Source organism: Gopherus flavomarginatus, chromosome 11 (genome assembly GCF_025201925.1).
Source record: "Gopherus flavomarginatus isolate rGopFla2 chromosome 11, rGopFla2.mat.asm, whole genome shotgun sequence".
Taxonomy (NCBI): domain Eukaryota; kingdom Metazoa; phylum Chordata; order Testudines; family Testudinidae; genus Gopherus; species Gopherus flavomarginatus.
Window position 1 is genome coordinate 19,624,509 of NC_066627.1, and position 26,940 is coordinate 19,651,448.

The following is a 26,940-nucleotide window of genomic DNA, read 5'->3' on the forward strand; positions in this document are numbered from 1 at the left end:
CTCTTCAACTTACTTGACTCGTGCAGAGTCCATGGAGACTGCAAAGAAATTTACAGGTGTTAAATGTTTTCGTGGGAAGATAAATTGATGGTAGTGGACAGAGGTGGATTGGCCAGCAAGTCTCCACTCTATACACCCGCTAGCTTACTGGAGGTTTCATAATACATATCTGGCATCAATTCTAACTTTTAACATCCTGAAAAATACCCCTTTGATATTTCTGAGTAGGAAGCTGGAATAACCAAAGAAGATTCTGTCCCTACACAATCCATCACAATTTTAACACTGAATCATAAGAGTATTTCTCTTTTTTTAATCTGTAGATCTCAAAGCAGTTGACAAAGGTGAGTACGTACCATTATCTCCATTCTGCATATGAGCAAGCTGATGAAGAGTGAAAAGATGTGATTTTTCTAAGGTCTCACAGCAGGTCAAAGGAAAAGCTCTGATTAAATTCTTATTCACTAGCCCACCCTGGCTCCCCAGGAAAGAGCCTGCCCCAGTGCCTTGGGAATCTAATCCATGATTTGTTCTAAGCAGAAAAGATTCAATTTTCCAAATTTTGAGTTTTCAAAATTTATGCTCATAAATTCAATTTTAGATTTAAACAGAAAAAAGAAAAACTCATAAAAAATCATTCATTTTTTCGGCATCTTTCAGACACCTCCAGTTCCAAGTTTGTCTGCTGAAGTAGCTCTTTTGCAAAGCACAGGGCATCAGGGGAGATGCAGTATGGAGATCTTCAGTATGAACCTCCATCCAAAAGCAAAGTGAGTGCAGCAAACAGATCCCTCACAACCCAAGTCACCCATAACTTCCCTCTCTCTGTCACCTTCACGAGGCACTCAGAGTTCATCCAACCAACACTTTTAAGAGAAGATGTGTCAATCACTGACCAGGAGATTAGATAGATAGATAGATATCTTACAGGAAGGTTTATGGAAACCTGTGCAATAAAATAAAATGGTCTAATTCTTCCACTGCCCTGTCTGCTGTGTTGTCTTGAACACCTGAGCAAAGAGAATTCAAAGTGGCTTCAAAAGGCTGGAAGCTGAAGCTAGACAAATTCAGACTGGAAATCAGCCATAGGTTTTGTAACCATCAGGATAACTAACCATCGGAACAATTTACCAAATGTTGTGGTGGATTCTGCATCACTGGCAATTTTTAAATCAAGACAGGATGTGTCTTTAAAAGAAACAAGGCCATGTAAAATCTCTCCATTCATTCACACTGGTAGTTGCATTTCACCCCTGCTTTGCACTCTTTTGCACACTTGTGAATGGTGACTCAAGGTGCAAAGCAACAGTGAATAGGGTCTCCTGCATCCTCTTACCTTTGGAATGGCATTAGGTTGTCTCTAAGGTAGTTCTTTGTCCTAGCATCACAATAGGCGGAGCACTACAAGGGCACTGCAACATTGTACGCTCTCTGACACTTCCCTCACCGTTGCTCAAATGCTGAAGCTCACTTGGGATTCAGGCAAAGTCAGCGAGAGCTTGGAAGGAGTAAAGACTGGATAAAAACTGAGTACGCAGCTCAAGACTTGGTGTCTTCCTGAGTCTCTTTCCAAAATATGTCATATGCCAGCCAATCATTTATATGTTTTTATTGAACTTTATGCTGGTGAGAGTGAATTTCTGCCATCAGCCAGAGAACAGAAAGCACACAGAAAGCAGCCGTGAAAGATGCTGCACTCGTCCAACACCCATAGGGTATTTGTTCCATAGGGGACAAAACAAATCTTATTGATATTTAAACCACCATAGGACCTACAGGGCCCATGCAGAATAACAGCCCCATTGGGCCAGGTGCTGCACAGACATAGTGAGAGGCAGTTCTTGCCTCAGTGGGCATGTTAATCTGAATACAGAAGCCAGACAATGAACTACTATTTACAACATATTTCAGATAGGAAAACTGAGGCACAAAGTGACCGAGGGTGAAATTTTCTGAAGGTGCCTAAGGGCCAGATTTTCCAAGGTATTTAGGCCCCTGCTGGGAATTTCAAAAGCACCCAAGCAAGCTAGGAACCTACCGCCAGTGAAATCAATGAGAGTTATGCAGCTAATGTATTCAAACACTTATGAAAATTCCACTAGGAGTCTGTCTGCATCTTCAGGCACCTAAATAATGTTGCCAATCTGTCCTGTAGACACGGAAGAGCCTAGATCTTTTTGAAAGTCAAGGAGATTTAGGCTCCTAAATTATTTTGGTGCTTTTAAAAAAATGTCACTTTGCCCAGGGTCCCAAAGCGAGGGACTGAAGCCACCTTTACTGCTTTCACCATGAGATTACCTTTGCTTAGCAAGCGGTGAGATTGAAGGCTTCATCCTTGAGGTTCTTCATTTCCAGCATCTTCCATTGCTCTTATCTGGGCTGGTGAGTGATGAACCAACACAGCCCTCCCCACTTAACTCACCCTCCGCCAAGCCAAGGAGCCTTTTGTTGCTTAATCTCTGATTTGTAATCTTTGTCATGGACAAACTTTTCAAATCACAGCAGCCTCTGAAGCAATGACGGAGCTTCCTTGGCACTAGTGGGCTGGGGTTTTCAGAGCAAAGTCAACGGGATCTGGACACCTAACTCGCTAGGCAAACGCCAAACTCTGAGATGAAGAATTTGTTTCCTCGTGCTTGTGTTACTGATGCCGAGTACCCGGGAATGGAGTGAAGAGGAGCTTTTAAACTCTCCCTAAGATCCCCAGAGAATGTGATGGCCAAAATAGAGCAGGTGGCTCATCCCTCAAGTATGTGATCCACCAAACAGGCTAATAATGCTCTTCTTGTTTGTTTGCTCCAAATTAGTGTTCGGGGAGAAGTGCTGTATAGCGCTATCAATATCCACAAGGGGCAAGATGGAAATGGACTCAGGGGAATTCGGACTTTATAAGCAATTCAAACTTTCCCCACTCTGTTTAGCGTTCTAACAGAGTGTAAGCGTGTGCTGTCGGGGTTCGCCCCTCTTTGGGGCGGCTGGGAGCCAGGCCGCCTCACTAACTGAGGCAACAAACAACAGCTCAGGGGTCAGGCCCTCAGGCAGGGGCTGAGCAAACAGTTCAGTCTATTAAGCCCAGGCCCTAGGTCAGGGCGGGGGAACAAATAACAGTTCAGGGCTCACGCACTCTCGGGTCCATAGTACTTGCCACGGGCTATCCTTGGTCAACAGTCCAGTCAAGGGGGCCGCAATTGCCACAAATTGGGGGATGAACCGCCAATAATAGCCAGCCAGTTCCAGGAACTGGCATATGTGGCATTTTGTGCCCGGCGGTGGGCAGGTTGCAATGGCCTGAACTTTTCCCACAAGGGGTTTTACTTGTCCATTCAATGTGGTATACCCCAGGTAGGTCGTTTCTTACCAGCCATTGTGGCACTTCTTTGGGTTGGCAGTTAACCCGGCTGTCCACAGGGACCTCAGGACTGCTGCTACCCGCTCTAGATGGTTCTCCCATTGGTGACTATAAATAACGACATCATCCAGGTAGGCAGCAGCGTGGACCCGATGGGGCTGCAGGAGGCAGTCCATCAGCCACTGAAACGTGGCTGGGGCCCCATGGAGGCCGAAGGGCATCCGCGTAAACTGATACAGACCCGTAGGGGTGGCAAAAGTGGTCTTCTTCCTGGAGGCCGGCTCGAGGGGGATCTGCCAATATCCCTTGCTCAGATCGAGGGTGGTAATGTAGCAGGCCTCTCCCAACCAGCTGAGCAGTTCATCTACCAGGGGCATCAGATACGCATCGAACTTTGAGATGGCATTGATGCATCTGAAATCGATGCAGAACCGTTGGGTGCCATCGGGCTTCAGTACCAGCACTACCGGGCTGCGCCATTCGCTTTGTGACGGTTCGATGACTCCCAAGTCCAGCATGGCCTGTACTTCCTCTTCGACGACCTATCGCATGTGATATGGCAAGGGCCTGGTCACGCCCCGGATCACCACCCCAGGCTCTGTCTGAATGGTGTGCTGGACGAGGGTGGTGTATCCCGGTTGGTTGTGCAGGTGCGAGGGAAACACTGGGTCTGTTTGAGTTATTCGTCGGTCAGTGTCTCTCCAAGCTGGGGCCCTCTGGGGTCCTCCGAACGTGTTATCTGGGGACCCAGCTCAGGTTCCGGCAGGTATGGATTAATTAAGAGTCCCTCTCGCTCCCGCCAAGGTTTGAGAAGGTTCACATCATAGCGTTGCCTTTTCTTGCGCCGGTCGGGCTGGTGGATCTCATACGTGACAGGCCCAATCTTTCGGACCACCTCATAAGGCCCTTGTCACCGGGCCAGAATCTTTGATTCGCTTGAGGGGAGGAGGAGTAAAACCTGATCTCCGGGTTGGAAGTTGCGAGTCCGAGCATCCTGGTTGTAGGTCTGTGTCTGAGCTTCTTGGCGGCCTTCAAATTCTCGTGTGCCAGGGCCCTAGCCTGCGTAAGACGCTCCTGGAGCTGGAGTATGTATTTTAACAGGCTCTAGGCGGGTGACGGGGCTTGCTCCCATGTCTCCGTCATTAGGTCCAATAGGCCCCCTGGGCAACGACCGTACAGTAATTCAAAAGGGGAAAATTTTGTAGATGACTGAGGAACCTCCCAAACCACCAGGAGCAGAGGTGGAAGTAACTGGTCCCATCGGCCGAGATCTTCTTGGGGGATCTTGCGCAGCATGTCCTTAAGGGTCCGGTTAAATCGTTCGACCAACCCGTCGGTCTGGGGATGGTAGACGGACATACGTAGCAGCTTGATCCCCAGGAGCTCACACACCTGTCGCAACAGCCGAGAAGTAAAGTTGGTGCACTGGTCTGTGAGAATCTCCCGGGGCAGGCCTACGCGGGCGAAGATCTTCACGAGCTCACCTGCGATACTGTGGGCAGTGAGGTTTTGAAGGGGTATTGCCTTGGGGAACCGGGTAGCATAATCCACCATGACCAGTATATACTGAAACCCGGCAATGCTTTTGGGGAGAGGCCCCACTAAGTACATGGCCACACGCTTAAAGGGGGTTTCGATCAAGGGCATGGGGACCAGGGGCGCCTTTGGAGTCTGTGCAGGAGCAGCCAACTGGCAGTCTGGGCAGGACTTATAGTTTCTTACCTCCTGGTGTATGTCCGGCCAGAAGAAGCACATCAATATATGGGACAGAGTCTTCTCGTGGCCCAGGTGTCCAGCCGCCGGGACGTTGTGGGCTAGTTTCATGATGACTCGCCAATGGCATTGGGGAACAAGGAGTTGGGCCTGGGACTCCCCCATGCGGGGGTCCCTCTCCACCCTATAAAGGCGCTCCTGACGCAGTTCAAAGTGTGGCCACTGGGCCTCCCGGTGTGGATCAATGATGGTGCCATCGACCGTGGCCAACTGCTCATACACCTGCTTGAGCGTGGGATCGGCCCTTTGATCACGGCAAAAGTCAGTGTGAAGCGAGGGCTCCCCAACAGCTTCCAGGGGAGAGTCCTCCGATTCTCGCGTTGGTTTGGTAGGGTCGAGTGCTTCCTCTTCCCTGGTTTCGGGGGGGTCTCCTTCCAAGACTGGAGTGACCTTCGGGCGTTCCCCGGTGTTGCAGCACAGGACTTCTGGGAACTCCTGCCAGTCCCGCCCCAGGATCACTGGATATGCAAGGCGCAGGGCGAGACCCACCACCGTTGGTCGGGTAACCCGTCTACTGTTACCTGGGCTCAAGTACTGGGGTAGGGCCGTATGTTCTCGTGGATACACTGCAGCTGGATCATCCCCAGATGGGCATCGGTCTGGGAGCTTAAGTTTTGGCAGATCAGTGTCTGGCCACAGCCTAAATCAATGAGGGCCACCGTTGGGTAACCCTCAATGACCACTGGCACTGTGATCTTGGCGCCTTGTGGAATTCAGGCACAGGCTTCCCCTGAGCAAACCTGGCCAAAGTTGCACTCCATCGCTGTGCAGTCCTGGTGTAAATGGCCATACTCCCTGCAGGAAAAACAGGGCCCAAGATCTGCCCGTTCCAGCCATGGACGTGTTCCTGCGGCTCCCCTGGGAGGGCTCCGGTTGACCCCTCGAGCGACTGGAGAAGGTGCTGGAGCTTGTCGCCCTGGGGCCTCCACTGGACGGGTTCGGGGCTCTGGACCCCACGAGGAAACTTGTGAGTCAATCCAGTCAGGCGCCCCCCTCCTCTCTGGGCTAGAGCAACCAACCCAGGGGGGAGGCTACTTTAATGGTCAGACCCACCAGTACTTCGGCGGCTAGAAAGTCCTCCATCAGGGTGATGGCGGCGTCTAGCATCGCAAGCTGATGACAGAGAACCCAGGCCCTTCCTCATGGCGGGAGTATGGGGACTAATTGTTCCAGCACAATTTGTTCGGTGAGCAACTCCGGAGTTCGTCTTTCGGGCTGCAGCCACCGCTTGCACGCCTTCCTTAGCTCCTGAGCCACCATCCGGGGCCTGGCCCCTGTGGGGTAGGCCAAGCTCTGAAACCGCTGCCGGAAGTTTCCAGACTCATGTCCAGGGCATCTAAAATTGCCGCCTCTACTTGGCTGTAGTCCCATGCTGCATCCATGCACAGGCCCCGATAGACCGTCTGAGCGGTCCCAGTCAGGTATGGGGCCAGGAGGATAGCCCATTGGTCTGGGGCCCAACCAGCGACGACTGCCACCCGTTCAAACGTTACGAGAAAGGCCTCCGGGTCGTCGTTAGGGCTCATCTTCATTAGCCAGATAGGCGGGGTGGTGCCGGGTGGTGCCAGGAGCCCCACCGACTGGGGCTCGGCGGGATGGGGCAGTAATGTTGCCAGCTGCTGCAGGCATTGTTGCTAGTGGTCCCTGTTCTGGCATCCCAGTTCCACGATCAGCTGCTGCTGTTGTGTCCCAAGCTGCTGGACCAGTTGCTGCTACTGCTGGAGCTGGGTGGCGGCCTGCTGCTGCTGCTGCTGAAGCTGGGCCGCCTGCTGCTACTGCTGGAGCTGGCTGGCGGCCTGCTGCTGCTGCTGCTGAAGCTGGGCCGCCTGCTGCTGCTGCTGTTGGTTCTCTGCCAAGAATTTAATAAGCTTGTCCAGGTCCATGGCTGCCTCGAACAAGTCTCCTCAGATCCCTCCTCACAGGGATCAGGGTTCGGGACGGAGATCCCCACTTCTGGTACCACATGTAAGCATGTGCTGTCGGGGCTCGCCCCTCTCTGGGGTGGCTGGGAGCCAGGCCGCCTCACTAACTGGGGCAACAAATGAAAGCTCAGGCCTCAGACCCTCAGGCAGGGCTGAGCAAACAGCTCAGTCTATTAAGCCCAAGCACTAAGTCAGGGTGGGGCACAAACAATAGTTCAGGGGCTCAGACCCTCAGGCAGGGGCTGAGCAAACACTTCAGTAATTTAAGCCCGGGCCCTAGCTCAGGGTGGGGCAACAAACAACAGTTCAGGGCTCAGACCCTCAGGCAGGGCTGAGCAAACAGTTCTGTAAGGTAAGCCCAGGCTCCTGGGCCTGAGCCTCGGGGCAAGAGGGGAGACTGCCACCCATGAGTCAGGTGGCAGGGGGGATACAGACCTGCCCACTCCTCTGCTTCCCAGCCCAGGGCCATAACAGCAGCAGGCAGCCTGCTGCTGTGTCAGTGGGGATCCTGGCTGCAACACACTGACATTGGCTCTGGGTGAGCTGCAGCCAGACTAGGGTCGGCTGCCCCCGGGCTACTTCCGACCTTCCAATCTATCGGTACCTCTGTCTCAGTGGTGTCTTCCGCAGCGTCCCACACCATGGGCTCCTCAGGATACTGAGCGAGGGGTAAACTGGGCAGCTCCTCTGGGTCCCTTTGTACAGGCCGGCCTAGGGGCTCTTCCAGAGCCGGTCGGCGTCCAGGCTCCGCAGGTACAGCTAGTCCTCGGGTCGGTCGCAGGTAGCAGGAGTCTCCCCAGCGGGAGCTAAGGCACCAGCGTCTGGCCTCTCCGGTGGCCAGGCAGCTTCTGAGCCCTGGGGCTGGGCTTTTATACTTCATGCCCTGCTCCTTGACCTCTGGGGGCGGGGGACAGAGGCTCCTGTGGCTCCACCCACTTTGGCATCTGTAAGGGCTTGTCCCTCTCTGGAGCGGCTGGGAGCCAGGTCGCCTCACTACACAGAGACAGTCAATTAATGCTAATAGGTTGGGACTTACCAACGGCTTCCATTCTGATCAGCAAGGAGCTGTCAAGTGTTGTTGGTCTTTTTTCTTTCCCAGAGGACATTTAGATCAAAACAAAACGGTTTGAGTTTTTGTTCAAATTTTCCATGGTACATTTAGACTTTTCATTGAAAAACTGGAAACCAAAAGCATTTCACTTCTCAGGAACTGAAATTAAAAAAATGTGGCCCAAAAACAGCCCACACTCAAAATTTGAGACTGAAAATTGGGGAAGGAAATCAGCTGAAAGTTTACAGTTTCAGGAATTTGGATTTTGATGGAAAATTTTCAGCCAAGTCTAATCACGTGTCAAGTCTTCTTCTCCTTGTTTATTGTTACAGTTCTGTGGCTTCCTTTAATTTCATGGCTGTCACTGAGCATCACAGCAGTAGAGATAGAATTCAGTCATTGGGCCAGGAGGAGAGAGAGCGCAAGAGAGACATTAGGAGTATGTTTAGACTAGAAAGTAAAGTCGCCCGATAGTAGGCGGACTTACAGCCACTGCAGTAATTACCGCAGCGGTGCATGGTCACACAACCCTTCCTGTGTCGGTGGTGCATGGCCTCACGAGGAGCGCTTCCACCGACCTAAAAGGGGCTGTGTGCGGAGCTGAGACCCCGGGCTCTCAGCTCCACTGGCAGCTTCCTGCTGGAAGCTTGGCTGCCGCACAGACTCCCAGGCTCCCGGCAGGCTGTCCCCACCCTCGGTTCCCCATTCTCCACTGGGAGCAGGGGAACCCACCCTAGGTTTCTCAAATCCCCATTCCCTGCCAGGAGCTGGAGAGCCTTGTCAATTTCACGGCCCCTTGGGAGAACTGGTGTGGAGAAGCCCCAGCTCCCAGCTGGGAGTGGGGTCTGGCCTCCCAGCTCTCCAGAGGAGCAAGGGGCAGCTGGGCTCTTGCTGCCTGGCTTTCTTGTCAATTTCACAGCAGGAGCCAACCGACGAAAGTAACCTAACTACAGCACCATAAGCCCTACGGCTCTGGTGGAGGTGGAGTGATGATGTGGGGGGAGTGGGACACTTACCTGGCCAGGAGCAAGGCTGTAATGTGGACACTGACATGACTATGTCGACGGAAGCTGCCTTATGTCGACCTAACTGTGTAGTGTAGACCAGGCCTGACACTACAGCCTGGTGGGTCGTGCATTCAGCGGGGCTGTGGAAGACCCAAAATGGAGTCCTCCAATGACTATTTCAATATTTATCCAAAGTGGAACAGCTTCAGCAGGAGAGACTGAAGGAGACCTAACATTAGAATAGCCCCTAGCTCAGTGGGTCTGGTCCACGTTTAAGAGGGAGGAGAAAATCACTGGCCTGTAGTTTGCAGGAGGTAAAACAAGACGCTCATCATGGCCTCTTCTGTTTTGAGAGCTCTGAAAGTATGAATCTAGGAGCTCCCAATGAAGGGAGTATTCTCTGTGTGTTTGGTTCTGATTTCACTCCACAGTGATGAGAGACAGAAGAAGAAGGACCCAATTCTAACAAATATCATCTATGGAGTTTGCCCTTTAGCTCAATTTTCTCCTGAGGGCAAGATTTTGAACGGTATTTAAGTGGCTAGAAAAAATGCAGGCACCCAGTGACATTGTCAGAAGGAAGCAGGCCCTGAATGCCCATTGATTCAATAGCAATGAGGCACTTGAACATCTCACTTGATGCCTAGCTACATCTTGAGGCAAATAAATGCCTTTTACACTCTGGTCCTGCGAGTTTGGCACCAAAGAGCCAGTGTGCTAAACTCAGATCCCTGGTGGTGGGGATGGAGGGTGTGCGGACACATGCAAAGTATCTAGTGTAACTGGCACGTTAGTATTTTGAGCTACTGGAGAACTTTGAACTTGCCCAAAGGCCCAGATTCTCATGGTGGTGTGAATCTGGAGTCATTCCACTGGCTCCAGTGCTGTCTCTATCTCTGTTACCAGAACCTCAGCCACTCTCTCGAGGAAGTCAATGCACTGGGCCAGATACATCCCTGGTGTAATCATGGTGAAATTGGTGCAGTTACACCAGGGAGTGATTTGGCCCAGTCATGCCAATGAAAACTCCTTGCCCTGAGCTCGGGCTCGATCATGCCGAAATAATGTTTTTAATTAATACCCAAAGGGCCTAATTGCAAACCCTCCATCACCGCACACACTTTAAACTCCACTTAGGAGTCATTATGTTGTGTTTATACGTGAGCTGTTTAAATCCCATGTTCCCCAGTTGTTAGGAACAGGCTAGCTCAAGGCAAATTCAGCTGGACGTTTCATCTCTCAGTGTTGGAAGGGATCCAGGTGCTGTCTCAATGCTGGTAAAAAGGGATGACTGTTTGGTAGCCTGAGCCCATTTCATATCAAACCCATGGCTACCCCTCCAGTCCTAGAACCAGACCATGCAAAGCCACCTGGCAGGGCTTTGCTAACCCAGGGTTTCTCAAACAGGGGTCACCGCTTGTGTAGCGAAAGCCCCTGGTGGGCCGGGCAGGTGTGTTGGAAGCATCAAAGAAAAATACCATTCCTGGGTGACTCAGCTTGCACGCCAAACAAATGACACGTTAAAATACAGCAACACTTCAGCAATCACATGAGACACAGAAGAGACCAAGAGCCTGGCAGGGCCTGCCCTTACAGCAAGTTACCACATGGCAAGCCAGGACATGCATCTTTTATATCTCATCAGAACTCCACACAAGAGGTTTGCCTGGATCCTGAGCTCTTGCCCTTATGTGAGCAATGTTGGAGTACGCTTTGTGCTGCGGTTCTATAAGCCAGGGGCTCTCGACCTTTCCACATTACTGTATCCCTTTCAGGAGTCTGAGTTGTCTGGTGTACCACCAAGTTGCACCTCACTTAAAATCCACTTGCTTACAAAATCAGATCTAAACTACAAAAGTGTCACAACCACACTGAAACTGAAAACTTGCTTCTTTCTCATTTTTAACCACATCATTATAAAATAAATGGATTGTTATTAGGGCTGTCGATTAATTGCAGTTAATGCATGTGATTAACTCAAAAAATAATTGCAAAAAAAACTACAAGTAATTTTAATCTCACGGTTAAACAACAGAATACCAATTGAAATTTGTTAAATAATTTGGATGTTTTCCTACATTTTCAAATATATTTATTTCAATTACAACACAGAATTCAAAGCGTACAGTGCTCGCTTTATATTATTATTCTTTATTACAAATATTTGCACTATAAAAATGATAAACAAAAGGAATAGCATTTTCAATTCACCTCATACAAGTACTGTAGTGCTGTCTCTTTATCGTGAAAGTGCAATTTACAAATATAGATTTTTTTATTACATAACTGCACTCAAAAACAAAACAATGTAAAACTTTAGAGCCTACAAGTCCATTCAGTCCTACTTCTTGTTCAGCCAATCGCTAAGACAAACAAGTTTGTTTACATTTACAGAAGATAATACTGCTCACTTCTTATTTACAATGCCGGCTGAAAGTGACAACAGGCATTCACATGGCAATTTTGTAGCTGGCATTGCTAGGCATTTATATGCCAGATATGCTAAATATTCATATGCCCGTTCACGCTTCGGCCACTATTGCAGAGGACATGCTTCCATGCTGATGACGCTGATTAAAAATATAATGCATTAATTAAATTTGTGCCTGAACCCATTGGGGGAGAATTTTATGTCTCCTGCTCTGTTTTACCTGAATTCTGCCATATATTTCATGTTATAGCAATTTCGGATGACGACCCAGCACATGTTGTTCATTTTAAGTACACTTTCACCGCAGATTTGACAAAACGTAAAGAAAGTACCAATGTGAGATTTCTAAAGATAGCTACAGCATTCGACCCAAGGTTTAAGAATCTGAAGTGGGACGGTGTGTGAAGCATGCTTTCAGACGTCTTAAAAGAGCAACACTCTGTTACAGAAAGTACAGAACCCAAATCATCAAAAAAGAAAATCAACCTTCTGCTGGTGGCATCTGACTCAGATAATGAAAATGAACATCTGTCAGTCTGCACTGCTTTGGATGGTTATCAAGCAGAACCCATCATCAGCATGGATACATGTCCCCTGGAATGGTGGTTGAAGCATGAATCTTTAGCACATCTGGCAAGTAAATATTTTATGGTGCCAGCTACGACAGTCAGGTGATACTGTAAACAAGAAACAGGCAGCATTATCTCCTGCAAATGTAATCAGACTTGTTTGTCTGAGTGATTGGCTGAACAAGAAGTAGGACTGAGTGGACTTGCAGGCTCTAAAGTTTTCCATTGTTTTCTTTTTGAATGAAGCTATTTTTGGACATAATTCTACATTTGTAAGTTCAACTTTCACGAGAAAGAGATTGCACCACAGTACTTGTATTAGGTGAATTGAAAAATACTATTTCTTTTGTTTTTTAAAATGCAAATATTTGTAATAAAAAGTAACTATAAAGTGAACACTGTACACTTTGTATTCTGTGTTTAATTAAAATCAATATGTTTGAAAATGTAGAAAACATCCAAAAATATTTAAATGGTATTTTATTATTGTTTACAGCTCAATTAAATATGCAATTAATCACATGATTAATCACAATTAATTTTTTAATTGTGTGATTAATTTTTTAATGGCTTGAATGGCCTAACTGTAAGATAAATACTGCACTTCCATTTCAGTGTATAGTCTATAGAGCAGTAGGAACAAGCCATTGTCTGTATGAAATTGTAGTTTATACTGACTCCGCTGGTGCTTTTTCTGTAGACTTGATGTACCCTCTGGAAGAATTCCATGAATAGACACCCACTCCATCGGTGCTCCAGGGCTGGAGCACCCACAGAAAAAACTTAGCGGGTGCTTAGCAACCACTAGCAGTCAAGCTCCCTCCCTCTTCCCAGTGCCTCCCACCCACCAGCAGACCCTGTGATCAACTCCTCCCCCTCCTTCCCAGCATCTCCTGTATGTCACAGAACAGCTGTTCAGCAGCATGCAGGAGGCACTGGGAGAGAAGGGGAGGAGCGGGGATGGGGTGCACTCGGGGGAGGGGATGGGAAGAGGCAGGAAGGAGACAGAGTGGGGGTAGGAAGAGGCAGGGCAGGGGTGGAGCCTTGGAAGAAGAGATGGAGTGGGGGTGGGCTGGGGTGGAGCAGGGACGGAGCCTTGAAGAAGGGGTGGAGTGGGGGTGGGGCTGGGGTGCAGCAGTGGCAGGAGGAAGTGGGGTAGGAGTGGGGACTTGGAAGAAGAGATGGAGTGGGGGTGGGCATAGGGCAGAGGGGGGGTCGAGCACCCCCTAGGTAGAGAGGAAGTTGGTGCCTTTGCCTCTGTATACCCCAGGTGTACGTGTACCCCTGGTTGAAGACCACTGCTATAAGCCATTGAAGGAATGGGACATGCTGGCCCCAGTCCCTTCGGTGCTGTTCTAGAAAGGCAGCCTGCTCAGCTCCTGGTGTCCTAGCGAACCTTTCCACCATCCCATCAGATGTGAGTGTGCTGGGGTGGGACAGGTTTTGAGGAGCCCTAGAATTTCCCAAATCTGCAGAAATGCTTTGTATTCAAAGTGTGTCCCTTGATCTGTGTGTTACTTATCCGGAATCCCACATGTGGGGAAGAATTCATTCACTAGGACCGCAATTGTTGTCACAGCTCTAGAGCTCTTATTGTACAAGCCTCAACAAGCCCTTTTGTGAAGCAGTCCAGAGCGACCAGCAAATATTGACTGCCAGCCTCTGTCTCAGGAAAGGTCCCAAGAACACCAATGGCAGCGCACTCCTTCAGCCCCTTGGAAATTTTAAAATTGTCATTGATGGAGAAGTCACTCAACCCTTGCTAAGTTCTTCCAGTGATTAATCACCCTCACTGTGAAAAATGGGCACTTTTTATTTCCACTAGGAATTGGTCTAGCTTCAACTTCCATCGTGTTACACCAGTGTCTACTAGCCAGTAGAGACCATTACTAATGATTTGTTCTCCATGTAGGTACTTATGGACTCTGATCACGTCACTCCTTAACCATCCCTTAGCTAAGCTAAATAGAATGAGCCCCCTGAGTGCACGACTAGAAAGCACGTTCTCCAATCCTTTAATCTTTCGCTTCTGAGGAGCTCATAAGGTCAACCCAATCAGCACAAACCCAACGTGAAAAAACAATTATAAGTTATTTGCAATAGCCATTTTTGTCACTTTTACATTTCTTAAAACTAAATATTTACCACTTCTGTTGTAATGAAAGCTCTGCAGCAAATTTACCTGCAGATTTCTACCACCCTGAGATGGTAATAATAATAAATCAGACAGGATGCTAATAAAAGTTTATTGAAAAATTTCCATCGTTTGTTTATTTTAATTTAAAAATGAGTTTTGACTAAACAAAACTGTTCACAGAACGAGTCTGCTCTTTTCAATTTTTTTCAAATTTTGATCAAAACCTGAGACCCTGAAAAAAAAATTGGTCAAACATCTCTCCCTCCCCCTTCTCCCCCAACTTTTTTGGTTTTGGGCAGTTTTCATAATAATATTTTTGGTGTTTGGTTGCTGAAAACCAAAATATTTCTGATCTTTGGGTGTTCAGATTTTTGATGAACAGTCAAAGTTCTCCAGTGAAAATATCGACAAATATTATATATATATATATATAAAATTTTCAATTAACTTTTCCTTGCCAGCACAAAAATCCATTCACTTCTATTTGCAGCAATCTATTTCATTCACACTGGTGTTAAAAAAAAACCATTAGAACAATGATGATTCACTCATTCCCAATGCTCTCTTCGCTTGGTACAGCTGTGATGCAGATAGAGATGACAAGGACAATTTAGAATGGTTCCCTACCCTGTGATTTCCCTGCACGGTTGTAATGTAAATAATACAACAAATGGTAATTAATGTTTCCCTAAAATATGTGCCCTATGCAGGACTGTGCCTTACATTGTACAGCCCACTCCCCATGACAATATCAGAGGCAGACCCTTTGTTGGGTTGATGATTGTCTCTACTTCAGTTATTCTTTTCCAGGAAGCAGTTTCTCCTTAGTGCTTTCCTCAGAGCAGATTTCACTTCCTGGTTCCTCAGGGTGTAGATCAGAGGGTTCAGGGCTGGGGTGACAATGCTGTACATGAAGGTGGCGACCATCTCCCTATCAGAGGAGCTTCCCGCAGAGGAGAGCATGTAATTGAAGATGACCGGCACATAGAGCAATGCCACTACCATGAGGTGGGAGATGCAGGTGGAGAAGGTCTTTCTCCTGCTTTCCTGGGAGCGGACCTTCAGGAGAAGGAAGGAGATGATGTAGAGGTAGGAGAGGAGTGTGAGAGCAAAGGAACCCAGGCCAATGCCCCCAGTAACGATACTGAGTAGGGTTAAATTGAGGTGGGTGCTGCTACAGGCGAGGCTCAGCAGGGGCTTGATGTCACAGAAGAAGTGCTGGATTTCATTGGGGCCACAGAAATTCACTTGTGATGTCATGACTGTGTGCATCAGGGCATGCAGGAAGCCACTGGACCAGGTGGCCGCTGCCAGGAGCAGGCAGGTCTGTGGGCTCATGACCAGCCTGTAGCGCAGCGGGTTGCAAATGGGAACATAGCGATCATAGGCCATGACAGCCAGCAGCATGGCCTCACTGCTGCCCAGAAAGTGGAAGAAGTGGAGCTGGGCCAGGCAGCCAGCAAAGGAGATGGTTTGGTGCCTCGAGGGGAAGCCGATCAGCATCTTGGGCACGGTGACCGTGCAGTAGAAGATGTCCAGGCAGGAGAGGTTGCCCAGGAAGAAATACATGGGGGTGTGAAGCCGGGGCTCAGCCAACATCACAGCTATGATGGCCCCATTACCCAGCAGGCTGGTCACGTAGAGCAGGAGGAAGAGAACAAAGAGAGGGTGCTGTAGCACCAGGAGATGGCTCAGGCCCAGGAGGACAAACTCACTCACCGCTGTCTGGTTCTCCATTGCTGTGGAGAGAAGAGGACAAAGCAGGAGAAAAGCAAACAGGCTGAAGGTAGCATCCACCACCATCTCAAATGGTCCTATTCCCAATCCAACAGAGCTGGATGGAATCAAACACTTAGGGGTTTTGTTTTCTGGCTACAGCCACAGGTGCAATCTGTACCCAGATATGACTGAGCAGTAAAAAGAGGCAGAATAATTAGAGCAGTTTGCATTCTTTTATAAAACTGAGGGGAGTGGGGATTCATTGGACCAGGTCTGTCCAGCACAGCCATAAAAGATCTGGAAAAAGGGGTAAACAGTGAGGTGGCAAAATTCACAGACAATACAAAACTACTCAAGACAGCTAAGAGCAAAGCAAACTGCAAAGAGTTACAAAGGGAACTCACAAAATTGTGTGACTGGGCAACAAAATGGCAGATGAAATTCAAAGTTGATAAATGCAAAGTAATGCACATAGGAGAACAGAATCCCAACTATACGTATAAAATGATGAGGTCTAAATTAGCTATTACCAATCAGGAAGAGATCATTGTGGACTCATTGTGGCTAGTTCTCTGAAAACATCCACTCAATATGCAGCAGCAGACAAAAAAGCTAACTGAGTATTAGGAAAGGAAAAGATAATAAGACACAAAATATCATATTGCTTCTATATAACTCCATTGTACACCCACATAGAATCATAAATCGTAAGACAGGAAGGGACCTCGAGAGGTCATCTCGCCCTGGCCCCTGCACTCATGGGGCATCTAGACCATCCCTGACAGGTGTTTGTCTAACCTGCTCTTTAAAAACTCCAATGATGGAGATTCCACAACCTCCCTAGGCAATTTATTCCAGTGTTTAACCACCGTGACAGTTAAGAAGTTTTTCCTAAAATCCAAATTAAACCTCCGTTGATACAGTTTAAGCCCATTGCTTCTTGTCCTATCCTCAGATGTTAAGAAGAACAATTTTTCTCCCTCCTCCTTGTAACAACCTTTTATGTGCTTGCAGACTGTTATCATGTCCCCTCTCAATTTTCTCTTATCCAGACTTGACAAACCCAATTTCTTCAATCTTCCCTTATAGGCCATGTTTTCTAGGCCTTTCATCATTTTTGTTGCTCTTCTCTGCACTTTCTGCAATTTGTCCCCATCTTTCCTGAAATGTGGCACCCAGAGCTGGACACAATACTCCAGCTGAGTCCTTATCAGTGCGCAGTAGAGCAGAAGAATTACTTCACATATCTTGCTTACAACACTCCTGCTGGATATTCACTTTTTTTGCTACAGTGTTACACTGTTGACTCATATTTAGCCTGTGGTCCACTATGACCCCCAGATCCCTGTCGGCAGTACTCCATCCTAGGCAGTCATTTCCCATTTTGTATGTGTGCAAATGACTCTTCTTTCCTAAGTGGAGTACTTTGCACTTGTCCATCTTGAATACTGTGTTCAGCTTTGGTTGCCCCATCTCAAAAATGACATATTAGAAAAGGAAAAGGTATAGAGAAGGGCAACAAAGATAATTAGGGGGATGAAAATAAAAAGACTGGGACTGCTCAGCTTGGAAAAGAGAGAGTTTGGGGGGATATGATTGAGGTCTATAAAATCATGACTGGTATAGAGAAAGTAAATAAGGCAATGTTAATTACTTCTTCTGATAACTCAAGAACTAGGGACCACCAAATGAAATTAATAGGTAGCAGGTTTAAAATAAACATAAGGAAGTATTTCTTCACACAACGAATAGTCAGTCTGTGGAACTCATTGCCGAGGGATGTTGTGAAGGCCTAAATATGCCTGGGTTCAAAACAGAAAGAGATATATTCCTGCAGGGTAGATCCATCAATGGCTATTAACCCAGAAGGTCAGGGACAAAACCTCATGCTCTGGGTGTCCCTAAACCTCTGTTTCCCAGAAGCTAGGATTGGACAACAAAGGGTGGATCACTCCATAAATTGCCCTGTTCTGTTCATTCCCTCTGGGGCACCTGGCACTAGCTACTGTTGGAAGACAGGATACTGGGCTAGAAAGACCATTCATCTGACCCAGTCTGGCTATTCTTAGGTTCGTATGAAATTTTTGAGGCAACGGTTTGTGAGAAACCCAGGATTGACTCACAGGCATGTTCATAGGAGTGGCAGGAAGAGGCAGGTGTTCAAGGAACTGAAGAGAAATGAAGAGTCCCTCTGACTTTGCTGAAAGTAAACTGGGAGAATATACCATCTGAACAGAGTCAAGACAGCAAGCGTGAACCGCACGGTTTTTAGAGGAAAAAGAACAGGAATGTGACAGGTTATCTACAGAGGCTGTTTTAATCCATTTCCACAATCTCTGAGCTGAAATACTCTCCTATCTGCATTTATCACAGGACTGGTCAGAAGTTTTCCACCAATCATTTTGACAGAAAATTGGGTTTTTGGCAGAAAGTGCGATTTCCTCAAAATATATTAATTTTTTTGTCAACAAACAAAATGCCAAAAAAAATTGGGTTTTCATGTATTTCAGTTTTTCAGTGTAAATTATGATCAAAAATTGTGTGGTTTTTATTTTTTGTTGAAAATTTCTATACAAAACCAAAACATTTTCTGACCAGCTCTGTTTATAAACTCCATATAGTCTAGGACAGTGAGAGAAGCTTAAACCCAGTCAGGTAAGAAACAGAGAACAAACTATGTAACCCAGCTTTTCCAGTTAGCGAGTGAAGTTTGGGGAGGAGAAGAAACATAGGTGACTTAAAAGAATGATTCCAGCTAAAGAAGAGACCCTTTCAGTGAGGACTTTACGGAAAGCCCTGGCTCTCATTGACCTCGCAGTGACAATGTCAGTGCCACCAGGAGTCCAGTCTTTAAGAGACAGTTTATCAGAACAACATTGCCCTGGATAAAATCAACTGGTTTCCCTATCAGTTTCATGACTAGCTATACAGCTTTCTACGCAAGCACTTATACTGGGGATCATCACCACAGAATCTGAATAACTCCCAAGAAAGCACTCTTGGGGTTAAATGAAAGTGCTCAGTGAAGCCGTTTTTGAGAGGGGACCACAGACTATGCAGTGGGGAGCTTGGCAGGAGCCATGACTTTCAGGGAAGAAAGACTGAGGGACTGAAAACCAAGATGCAAATGCCAGAGAAGAGGAGAGGGAGGGAGTTGAAAGGGAGGTTATCAAAGAATGGGAATAAGATTAGATAGATAGATAGATAGATAGATAGATAGATAGATAGATAGATAGATAGATAGATAGATAGATAATGGGAAATACCAGTGGCAAAATCAGCCCTTTGGTAAGTGGTGTATCTTCCTCACTGAGTTTTGGTCCCTGACCTCTGCATGGTGACCAAGGTGGATAGATGAGCCAGCGGGTTAGAGACATTCCAGGATTTAACTATAGGCAAATGCCAAAGGGACTCTGCGCTGGCTGAAGCACCGTACCTTGTAGCTGAATGTGTCTTGTACATAATTAACCTTCCCAGCTGTTCAGGAGCCAGCAGGAACATTTCCCCCCTTGATATTCCTCCACCCTTTTGTTTTGTTTGAAACAAACGATTGTACAAAGCAAACAGACCTGCTTGTTCTACCTCTTCCTTTCTGCCAAGTGAAGAATCGCGTAGGCAGCAGCGCTGCTGCTCTTCCCTGCGTGTTCTCATTCCTACTACAATCTGATCATATTTAATAGGCCTCCTCCTCTCAACACACTGGGGATTAACAGCAGGGAGTCACTGTTTCTTGGAGAAAACAGCAGGCGCTAGTTAACTCTGACTGGTCTCCCAAGTGTGAATGTTTTACTTTTGTTCAGAGAACCCCTCTCTGTTGGCTTCCATGCAACATTTCATTGTGCAATAGTTTCATTGTCTGTCTATCCATCTGTTTGTACTGGTGTCTGCCCATCCTGATATTATCTGAGGCCTCCCAGGGACACAGACTGGCACAACAGAGTCCCTACTGGACTTCACTGAGACGTCTGCCCTTTCCCAGGCTATGCTCGGGTGCTGAGAACAGCTACTAGGATGATCCGTGAAACGGAAGGCCTATCTTCTGAGAGGAAACGGGAAGAGGCTGTCTTGTTTAGTCTAGTGAAAAGACAGCAGAGTGCTCTGGCTAAATACATTGGGTGGAGGTTAAATACCAGGGATGGTGAAGAGCTATTGAAGTTAAAGGAAAGGTTGGCTCCAGAACAAATGGAGATGAACTGGCCGTGAGCAAATTCAGACTGGAAATTTGAAGCTGGTTTCTAATCACCAGAGAAATGAGGTTGTGGAGAAGCCTCCCAATGGGTGTTTGGTAGGGGGGCAAACAACTGAATCAGTTTAAAGAGTGAGCTCTCCCATCGGTGTAGGAGTGCCTTCATTTAAGTGCTACAGCGGTGAAATTGTGCTGATGTGGCATTTAACGTGTAGACCTTTCCTCTAGCCCCTAAGTCCCACAGGCCTCTTTGAAAAGCTCAACTTGGGTTGACAGAAGCACAGACTGTTGCAAAAAAAAAAACCAAATTTAAACCGTTTCCAGATTGTCCATGTGTGATGGGATCCCCAGGGTACAACCCGGAACTGGGGTACCACTGTGCCCCCTTAACTCTCCAGCTGGGCTGTCCCTGACAATGCTTTGCTAGTGACAAGCAGCAAACCCTTCTAGATGTTCACTCAGCCCAATAGCATGTGGAGACCTACATCCAACTAGCTTCCATGAATGTTCCCAGAGCCATTCAGGAATCACACCGAGAAAGGCACCAGCCAATTCCCCAGCATCTCCCCAGCCTTGTACCCCAGAGCTGTACCATCTTGCCCTGGTCAGAATCCTGACCAATGTAAGTTTATTACCCAGTCCGCCCCTCCCTCAATGTGGACAGGACATGCACCAGCCTTTGTACCCTGAGTTGAGATTTCCCAAGCACTTCAAGTGAAATACAGTTTTAGGTAAAATATAAAACAGATTTATTAACTACAGAAAGATAGATTTTAAGTTGTTATAAGTAGTAGGCTTAAAAGGTCAGAGATAGTTACCAAAGAAAATAAAAGATAAGTGCATAATCTAAATCTTAAACCTTATTACACGAGGCAGTATTTAGAACAAGGAATTTTCTCAGCCCACTGGATGTTACAGTTCACAATACACAGGCCTCTCACTCAAGTCTGGGACCAGGCTCCTGTGTTGAAGTCTTCTGTCTCTCCAGCAGTCTTGTTGCTTTCAGCATAGGTGAGGGAGGAGAAAGGCCCAAGCATGATGCTCTAGTCCCCTGTTTTATATCCTTAGTTCAGGGGCCTAGAAGAGAGTTGCCCAGACAGGTCCTGGTGGGCTTTGCTGACTCACAGGGATCAAGTAAACCCCCTTTGTGGTGGACTTGTACAACTGTGTCATAAAGTTGATGAGTGGCTTGTTAACACCCACTTGCCAGTAGAGGTTCTCAAACTTACAACGTATTTCAGTGACAACAATATAGCAAAATATCATAGTTTCATACACACTAATGACATACATGTTTGGATAGAACAACAGGTTTCAGCAGATCATGACCTTTCTTACGATATCTTACATGGACAGCTCTGTATGGAATATCACAACCACCTATGAAGGATGAATATGGAGGTTACAGGGCACTATTTGGAAGTACAATGTGTCACAGCAGGCTCTCGTGTTTTCAGGATTTCTGGTGAAAGGACTCTGCGAATGCGCCATAGTTGCCTTGCTGGTCATTTGCAGACAAACATAAACGACAAAGGACTTGAAGGCTTTTTGTTCACTTGCTCATTTTTGTCTAGCCCTTTTCATTTATTTTTCTTATTTAGTGCTCCTCTAGGTCCCTTGGAAAGTCTTACTTTAGAAGCTGTTCTGTGGGCTCCCATAATTGAAAGTCTTGTCCACAGAATTAACTCTCTTAAAGAAATCTAAGTACAATCTCTGTTTGCATTAATTCATCTCCTGAATCTTCCTCCCTCCACACCAGTACTCTCTCTCTCTCCCTCTCTCTCTCTCTCTCTCAATGCCAATGCCGCAGAAAGAAAAGAGCAGGTTGTGAGCAGGGTGTGCTTTTGGCGAAAGATAAAGGATTAACAGATCGCAAGGAAAGAAGGGACCGCTGTGGTCATCCAGTCTGGCCTCCTGTATAGTACAGGCCATAGAACTTCCTCCAAAATAATTCCCCAAGCAGATCTTGATTTAGAACAAATCCCATGTTGATTTAAAAATTGTCAGTGATGTTCCAATGACTAATTGTCCTCATTGTTAAATATTGATGACATATTTTTACTTTTATTTAAAAAAATGAAGGCTCAAAAATGAGGCTCAAAAATGAAGGCCCTGATCTCCCTTGGGAAGCATGACACTGGCAGGAACAAGTATCTGGTGAGCAAGCTGCAAACAAGAGGTTGTGAAACTGCGACTATTTCCCCCTCCAGCGCCCCGCTCAGATGAGTAGAGAAAAAGCACAGTCTAAACTACTGTGATCTCCTTGGGGCCCAGACCATTCCTTCTATCTTCTCTGGAAAGAGACAAGAACAAAGCATTATAGTCCCATAGTAAAGTGCTACAATGCTACAAAGAGGAACAGGTGGAAAAGGCCTTATGCCTCCCGCTAGTGGATGGGATTCACGGAATGGTGCTGATGGCACAAATATAGGACATCAAAGTTAATAGAAATGGGGAAAGTGCACCTAGGAAGGTACCTGTATAAAGAACCGGGGTGATCAGGCTGGTGTTGCTGCAGGAGAGTTTTAGCACTGGGGTGAGATCGCCAGAAAAATGGGCCGTTTCATTGGGGTCTGTGATAAATGAAGGGGCCTCAAGAGGTCATCTGCACTCATGACAGGACTAAGTACTGTCTAGAACATCCCTGACAGGTGTTTGTCTAACCTCCTCTTAAAACCTCCAATGATGGAGATTCCATAACTGCCCTGTGCAATTTGTTCCAGTGCTTAACCACCCAAATAGGAAGTTTTCCCTAATGTTCAACCTAAATCTCCCTTGCTGCAATTTAAAGACATTTCTTCTTGTCCTGTCCTCGGCATTTAAGGAGAACAATTTTTCTCCCTCCTCCTTGTAACAACCTTTGATGAACTTGAAAACTCTTATCATGTCCCCCCTCAGTCTTCTCTTCTCCAGATTAAACAAACCCCATTTCTTCAATCTTCCATCATAGTCCTTTCATCATTTTTGTTGCTCTTTTCTGCGCTTTCTCCAGTTTGTCCCCATCTTTCCTGAAATGTGGTGCCCAGGACTGGCACAATACTCCAGCTGAGGCCTTATCAATGTGGAGTAGAGTGGAAGAATTACTTCTCGTGTCTTGCTTACAACTTTCCTCCTTCCTATGCAGTAATTTCTCATTCTATATGTGTGCAACTGATTGTTCCCTCCTATGTAGAGTACTTTGCATTTGTCCTTATTGAATTGCATTCTATTTACTTCAGATCATTTCTCCAGTTTGTTCAGATCATTATGAATTTTATTGCTATCCTCCAAAGCACTTACACCCCCTCACAGCTTGGGAGAAGGAATGGTCTTTGCCCCAAGGAGATCAGCATGGTTTACACAGTGCCCTTTTCTACTCACACGTGGAAGGACAGGAGAAATAGGGTCCCTGGACTCCTAATCCCGCCCCGCTCCATGCAGACACCTTCTCTCCACCCTGCAAGAGTCACACTTCCCCATTAACCCACTCTTCCGGAGGGTGTGGGGCAGAAACTCAGGGATTAGTAGCTTTTAAGGTGAAAAAAGTCCATTCTGATCATTGTAAGCACAGCTGGTGCCCAGCAGAGGCCAGAGCAGGCCAGCCGGGGATTGGTGACTCAGCGCCAGTGCACTGCGGGCTGGAGAAGATTCCCTTTGGGGGAGCTCAGTAAAACTACCAGGCCCCACTCTCTCTGTCTCTACCCCAGCCTGGTGTGGCTGTGAGGCCTCAGCAAGGGAAGAATGGGGGACTGGGGAGCGAGTTCACCCTGCACTCATCCCACAGCAGTGGGTCCTCTCCTGTGGGGTGGGGCTGGGCTCGGGTCCCCACTCCGGTACATTGGCTCTCCTCACTCACAGATTTGCTGTGGGGGCTCCTCTCAGTGAGGGGATTGGATGTGCTTATTTGAGGGTGGTGCAACAGGGTTGGATGGGATTAAACAGGAGCACAGTGGAGTTGGATGGGAAGCTGAGATGAAGGAGGTGGAGGCTATAGGAGGGGGTTATTTGGGGATTTCTGGGGGATTGGAGGGGGTGCGGGAGGGACTGGTGGGAACTGTGGACAAATCTCACAGCTGTATGTTAGGTAAATTGATTTCTAGTTTGGAGACCATCCATGTATTTGCTGTCCCAATTAATTCTCTGTGACCCTGTGATAAATGAAGGGGGTGGGGAGGAACTCCTTTTTATGGACACCCAGCCACACAAATATAAAGTCCCTCTTGGTGGCTGTTCTCTGCTTGCTTTTACTGTAAAGGGTTAAAAAGTTTCCCTGGCCAGGTAAAAGAAAGGGAGTGGGCACCTGACCAAAAGACCCAGTGAGAAGACTAGAACTTTTTAAAATTGGAAGAAAATCTTTCCCTTTGTGAGGTGGAGTTGTTCTTCGGAGAGCGGAGACACAGAGAAGGTGTGAAAAAGCATCAATCCATACTTCAAATGTACATATAGTGTGGTACAAATCGTTGGTAATACCCGGCCAAGCCCAAGAAGGATTGGACCTGCTTCTTTGACTTCAGGACAGGCCAATTTTGGATAGCATCCACTTTAGTCTGTAGGGGGTTGATAGTTCCTCGACTCACCTGGTGTCAAAGGTACATTATCCTATTTAGGCCTATTTAACATTTTTTGGCCTAAACGGTTAATCCTACTGTCCTAGAAGACAGCCTGGAGGTGTTCCAAGTGTTCTGCTCATGAATTTGAGAATATGGCCATATCATCAAGATGGGTGACTGCAAATTCCCCAAATCCAGCCAGAAGGTTATATACCAGTCTGGAAGGTGGCGGGTGCATTCTGCAGTCGGAAAGGGAGCACATGAAATTCATACAGCCCTACGTGGGTGAAGAAGGCTGACTTTTCCTTGGTGGGGTCATCTAGCGGCACTTGCCAGTACCCCTTAGTAAAGTGTAAGGTGGAGATGATCTGGGTATGTCCTAGTTTCTCCAATAGCTTATCTGTATGTGGCATTGGATAGCTTTCTGGGTAATTTATGGCATTTAGCTTACAGTAGTCTACACAAAAGCAGATTTCCCCATCTGCCTGGGAACCAGAACCACTGGAGAGGCCCATGCACTCTCAGAGGGGCACATTACACCCATCTGTAACATGTCCTTGATCTTCCTTTCTATTGCAGTTTTGGCTTGAGGAGTGATTTGTTGCCCAATCATTGGAGTGCTCATTCACAAATGTATGTATCATGGACCTCAAAGTCCCATTAAACTTCTCCACTAGGCCATTCATTTTAATGGTGGTAAGGGGTGGGAACCAAGTGGTTTACCCCATGAGCTTCCCAAAGAGATTTCATAGTCCCTGCCAGGAAGTTAGTTCCTGAATCCTCTTTTAGTCCTGGTGTTGCTTAGAGCTACTGCTTCCGGCCATTGGGTGGCAAAATCCATGAAAGTCAGTATGTTCAGCTTTCCGCTGGGTGTCTTCTCAGGGAAAGGACCCAGAATATTCACAGCTACACGCTGAAATGGAACCTCAATTATGGGAAGTGGCTGGAGAGTGGCCTTGACCTGGTCTTGGGGCTTTCCCACCCTCTGGCACACCTTCTTCACAAGACCGGACATAGGTAGAAATGTCCTTGCCCATCCCCACCTAGTGGAATGATTTCCACAAACTGTCCTCGGTTCTGTTCACCACAGCATGGTCTCTAGAGTGATCGTGAGCTAAGCTCAAGATCTTTTCCGTCTACTTAGGGTATGTCTACACTATGAAATTATTCTGATTTTACAGAAGTTGATTTTTGGGAACAGATTGTATAAAGTGGAGTGCACGCATCCACACAAAGCACATTAATTCGGCAGTGTACATCCATAGTACCGTGGCAAGTGTCGACATTCTGAGCGGTGCACTGTGGTAGCTATCCCACAGTTCCCGCAGTCGCCACTGCCCATTGGAATTCTGGGTTGAGCTCCCAATGCCTGATGGGGCCAAAATTTGTTGTTGTGGGTAAATGTCATCAGTCAACCCTCCCTCCGTGAAAGCAATGGCAGACAATCATTTTGTGCCCTTTTCCCTGGATTGCCCGAGCAGACTCCATAGCACGGCAAGCATGGAGCCTGTTCAGCTCACCGCAGCAGTTATGAGCATTGTAAACACCTCGTGCATTATCGTGCAGTTTATGCAGAACCAGAAGCTGAAAAACCAGGAGAGAAGGTGATGGCAGCGCGGTGATGAGAGTGATTAGGACATGGACATGGACTTCTCTCAAACTGCAGGCCCCAGCAATGTGGACATCATGGTGTTAATGGGGAAAGTTCATGCCATCGAATGCTGATTCTGTGCCTGGGAAACAAGCACAGACTGGTGGCACCTCATAGTGTTGCCAGTCTGGGATGATTCCCAGTGGCTCCGAAACTTTCGCATGCGTAAGGGCACTTTCATGGAACATTGTGACTTGCTTTCCCTTGCCCTGAAGCACAAGAATACCAAGATGAGAGCAGCCCTCACAGTTCACAAGCGAGTGTCAATAGCCCTCTGAAAGCTTGCAATGCCAGACAGCTACCAACCAGTCCGGAATCAATTTGGAGTGGGCAAATCTACTTGCTGTCATGCAAGTAGCCAGTGCAATCACTGAGCTGATGCTATCAAAGGTAGTGACTCTGGGAAATATGCAGGTCATAGTAGATGGCTTTCCTGCAGTGGGATTCTCTAACTGTGATGGGGTGATAAACAGAACCCATATCCCTATCTTGGCACCGGAGCACCAAGGCAGTCAGTACATAAACCACAATGGGTAGTTTTCAATGGTGTTGCAAGCACTGGTAAATCACAACATCAGCATGGGATGGCCGGGAAAGGTTCATGATGCTCGCATCT

The 26,940-nt window shown here is 47.2% G+C and overlaps 1 protein-coding gene across 1 annotated transcript; it reads right to left on the reverse strand.

Moving 5' to 3' along the window:
• Window positions 1-15,031: 15,031 nt before the first annotated feature.
• On the reverse strand, window positions 15,032-16,053 carry LOC127030965 (olfactory receptor 12D1-like). Its single transcript, XM_050917645.1, has one exon. It carries the CDS (start codon window positions 16,040-16,042, stop codon window positions 15,032-15,034), a length of 1,011 nt encoding a protein of 336 aa, XP_050773602.1. The 5' UTR covers window positions 16,043-16,053.
• Between the last annotated feature and the right edge of the window lie 10,887 nt (window positions 16,054-26,940).

Excerpts from the sequence above, each read along its gene's own strand:
- LOC127030965 (XM_050917645.1), bottom strand. The coding sequence starts at position 16,042 with ATGGTGGTGGATGCTACCTTCAGCCTGTTTGCTTTTCTCCTGCTTTGT.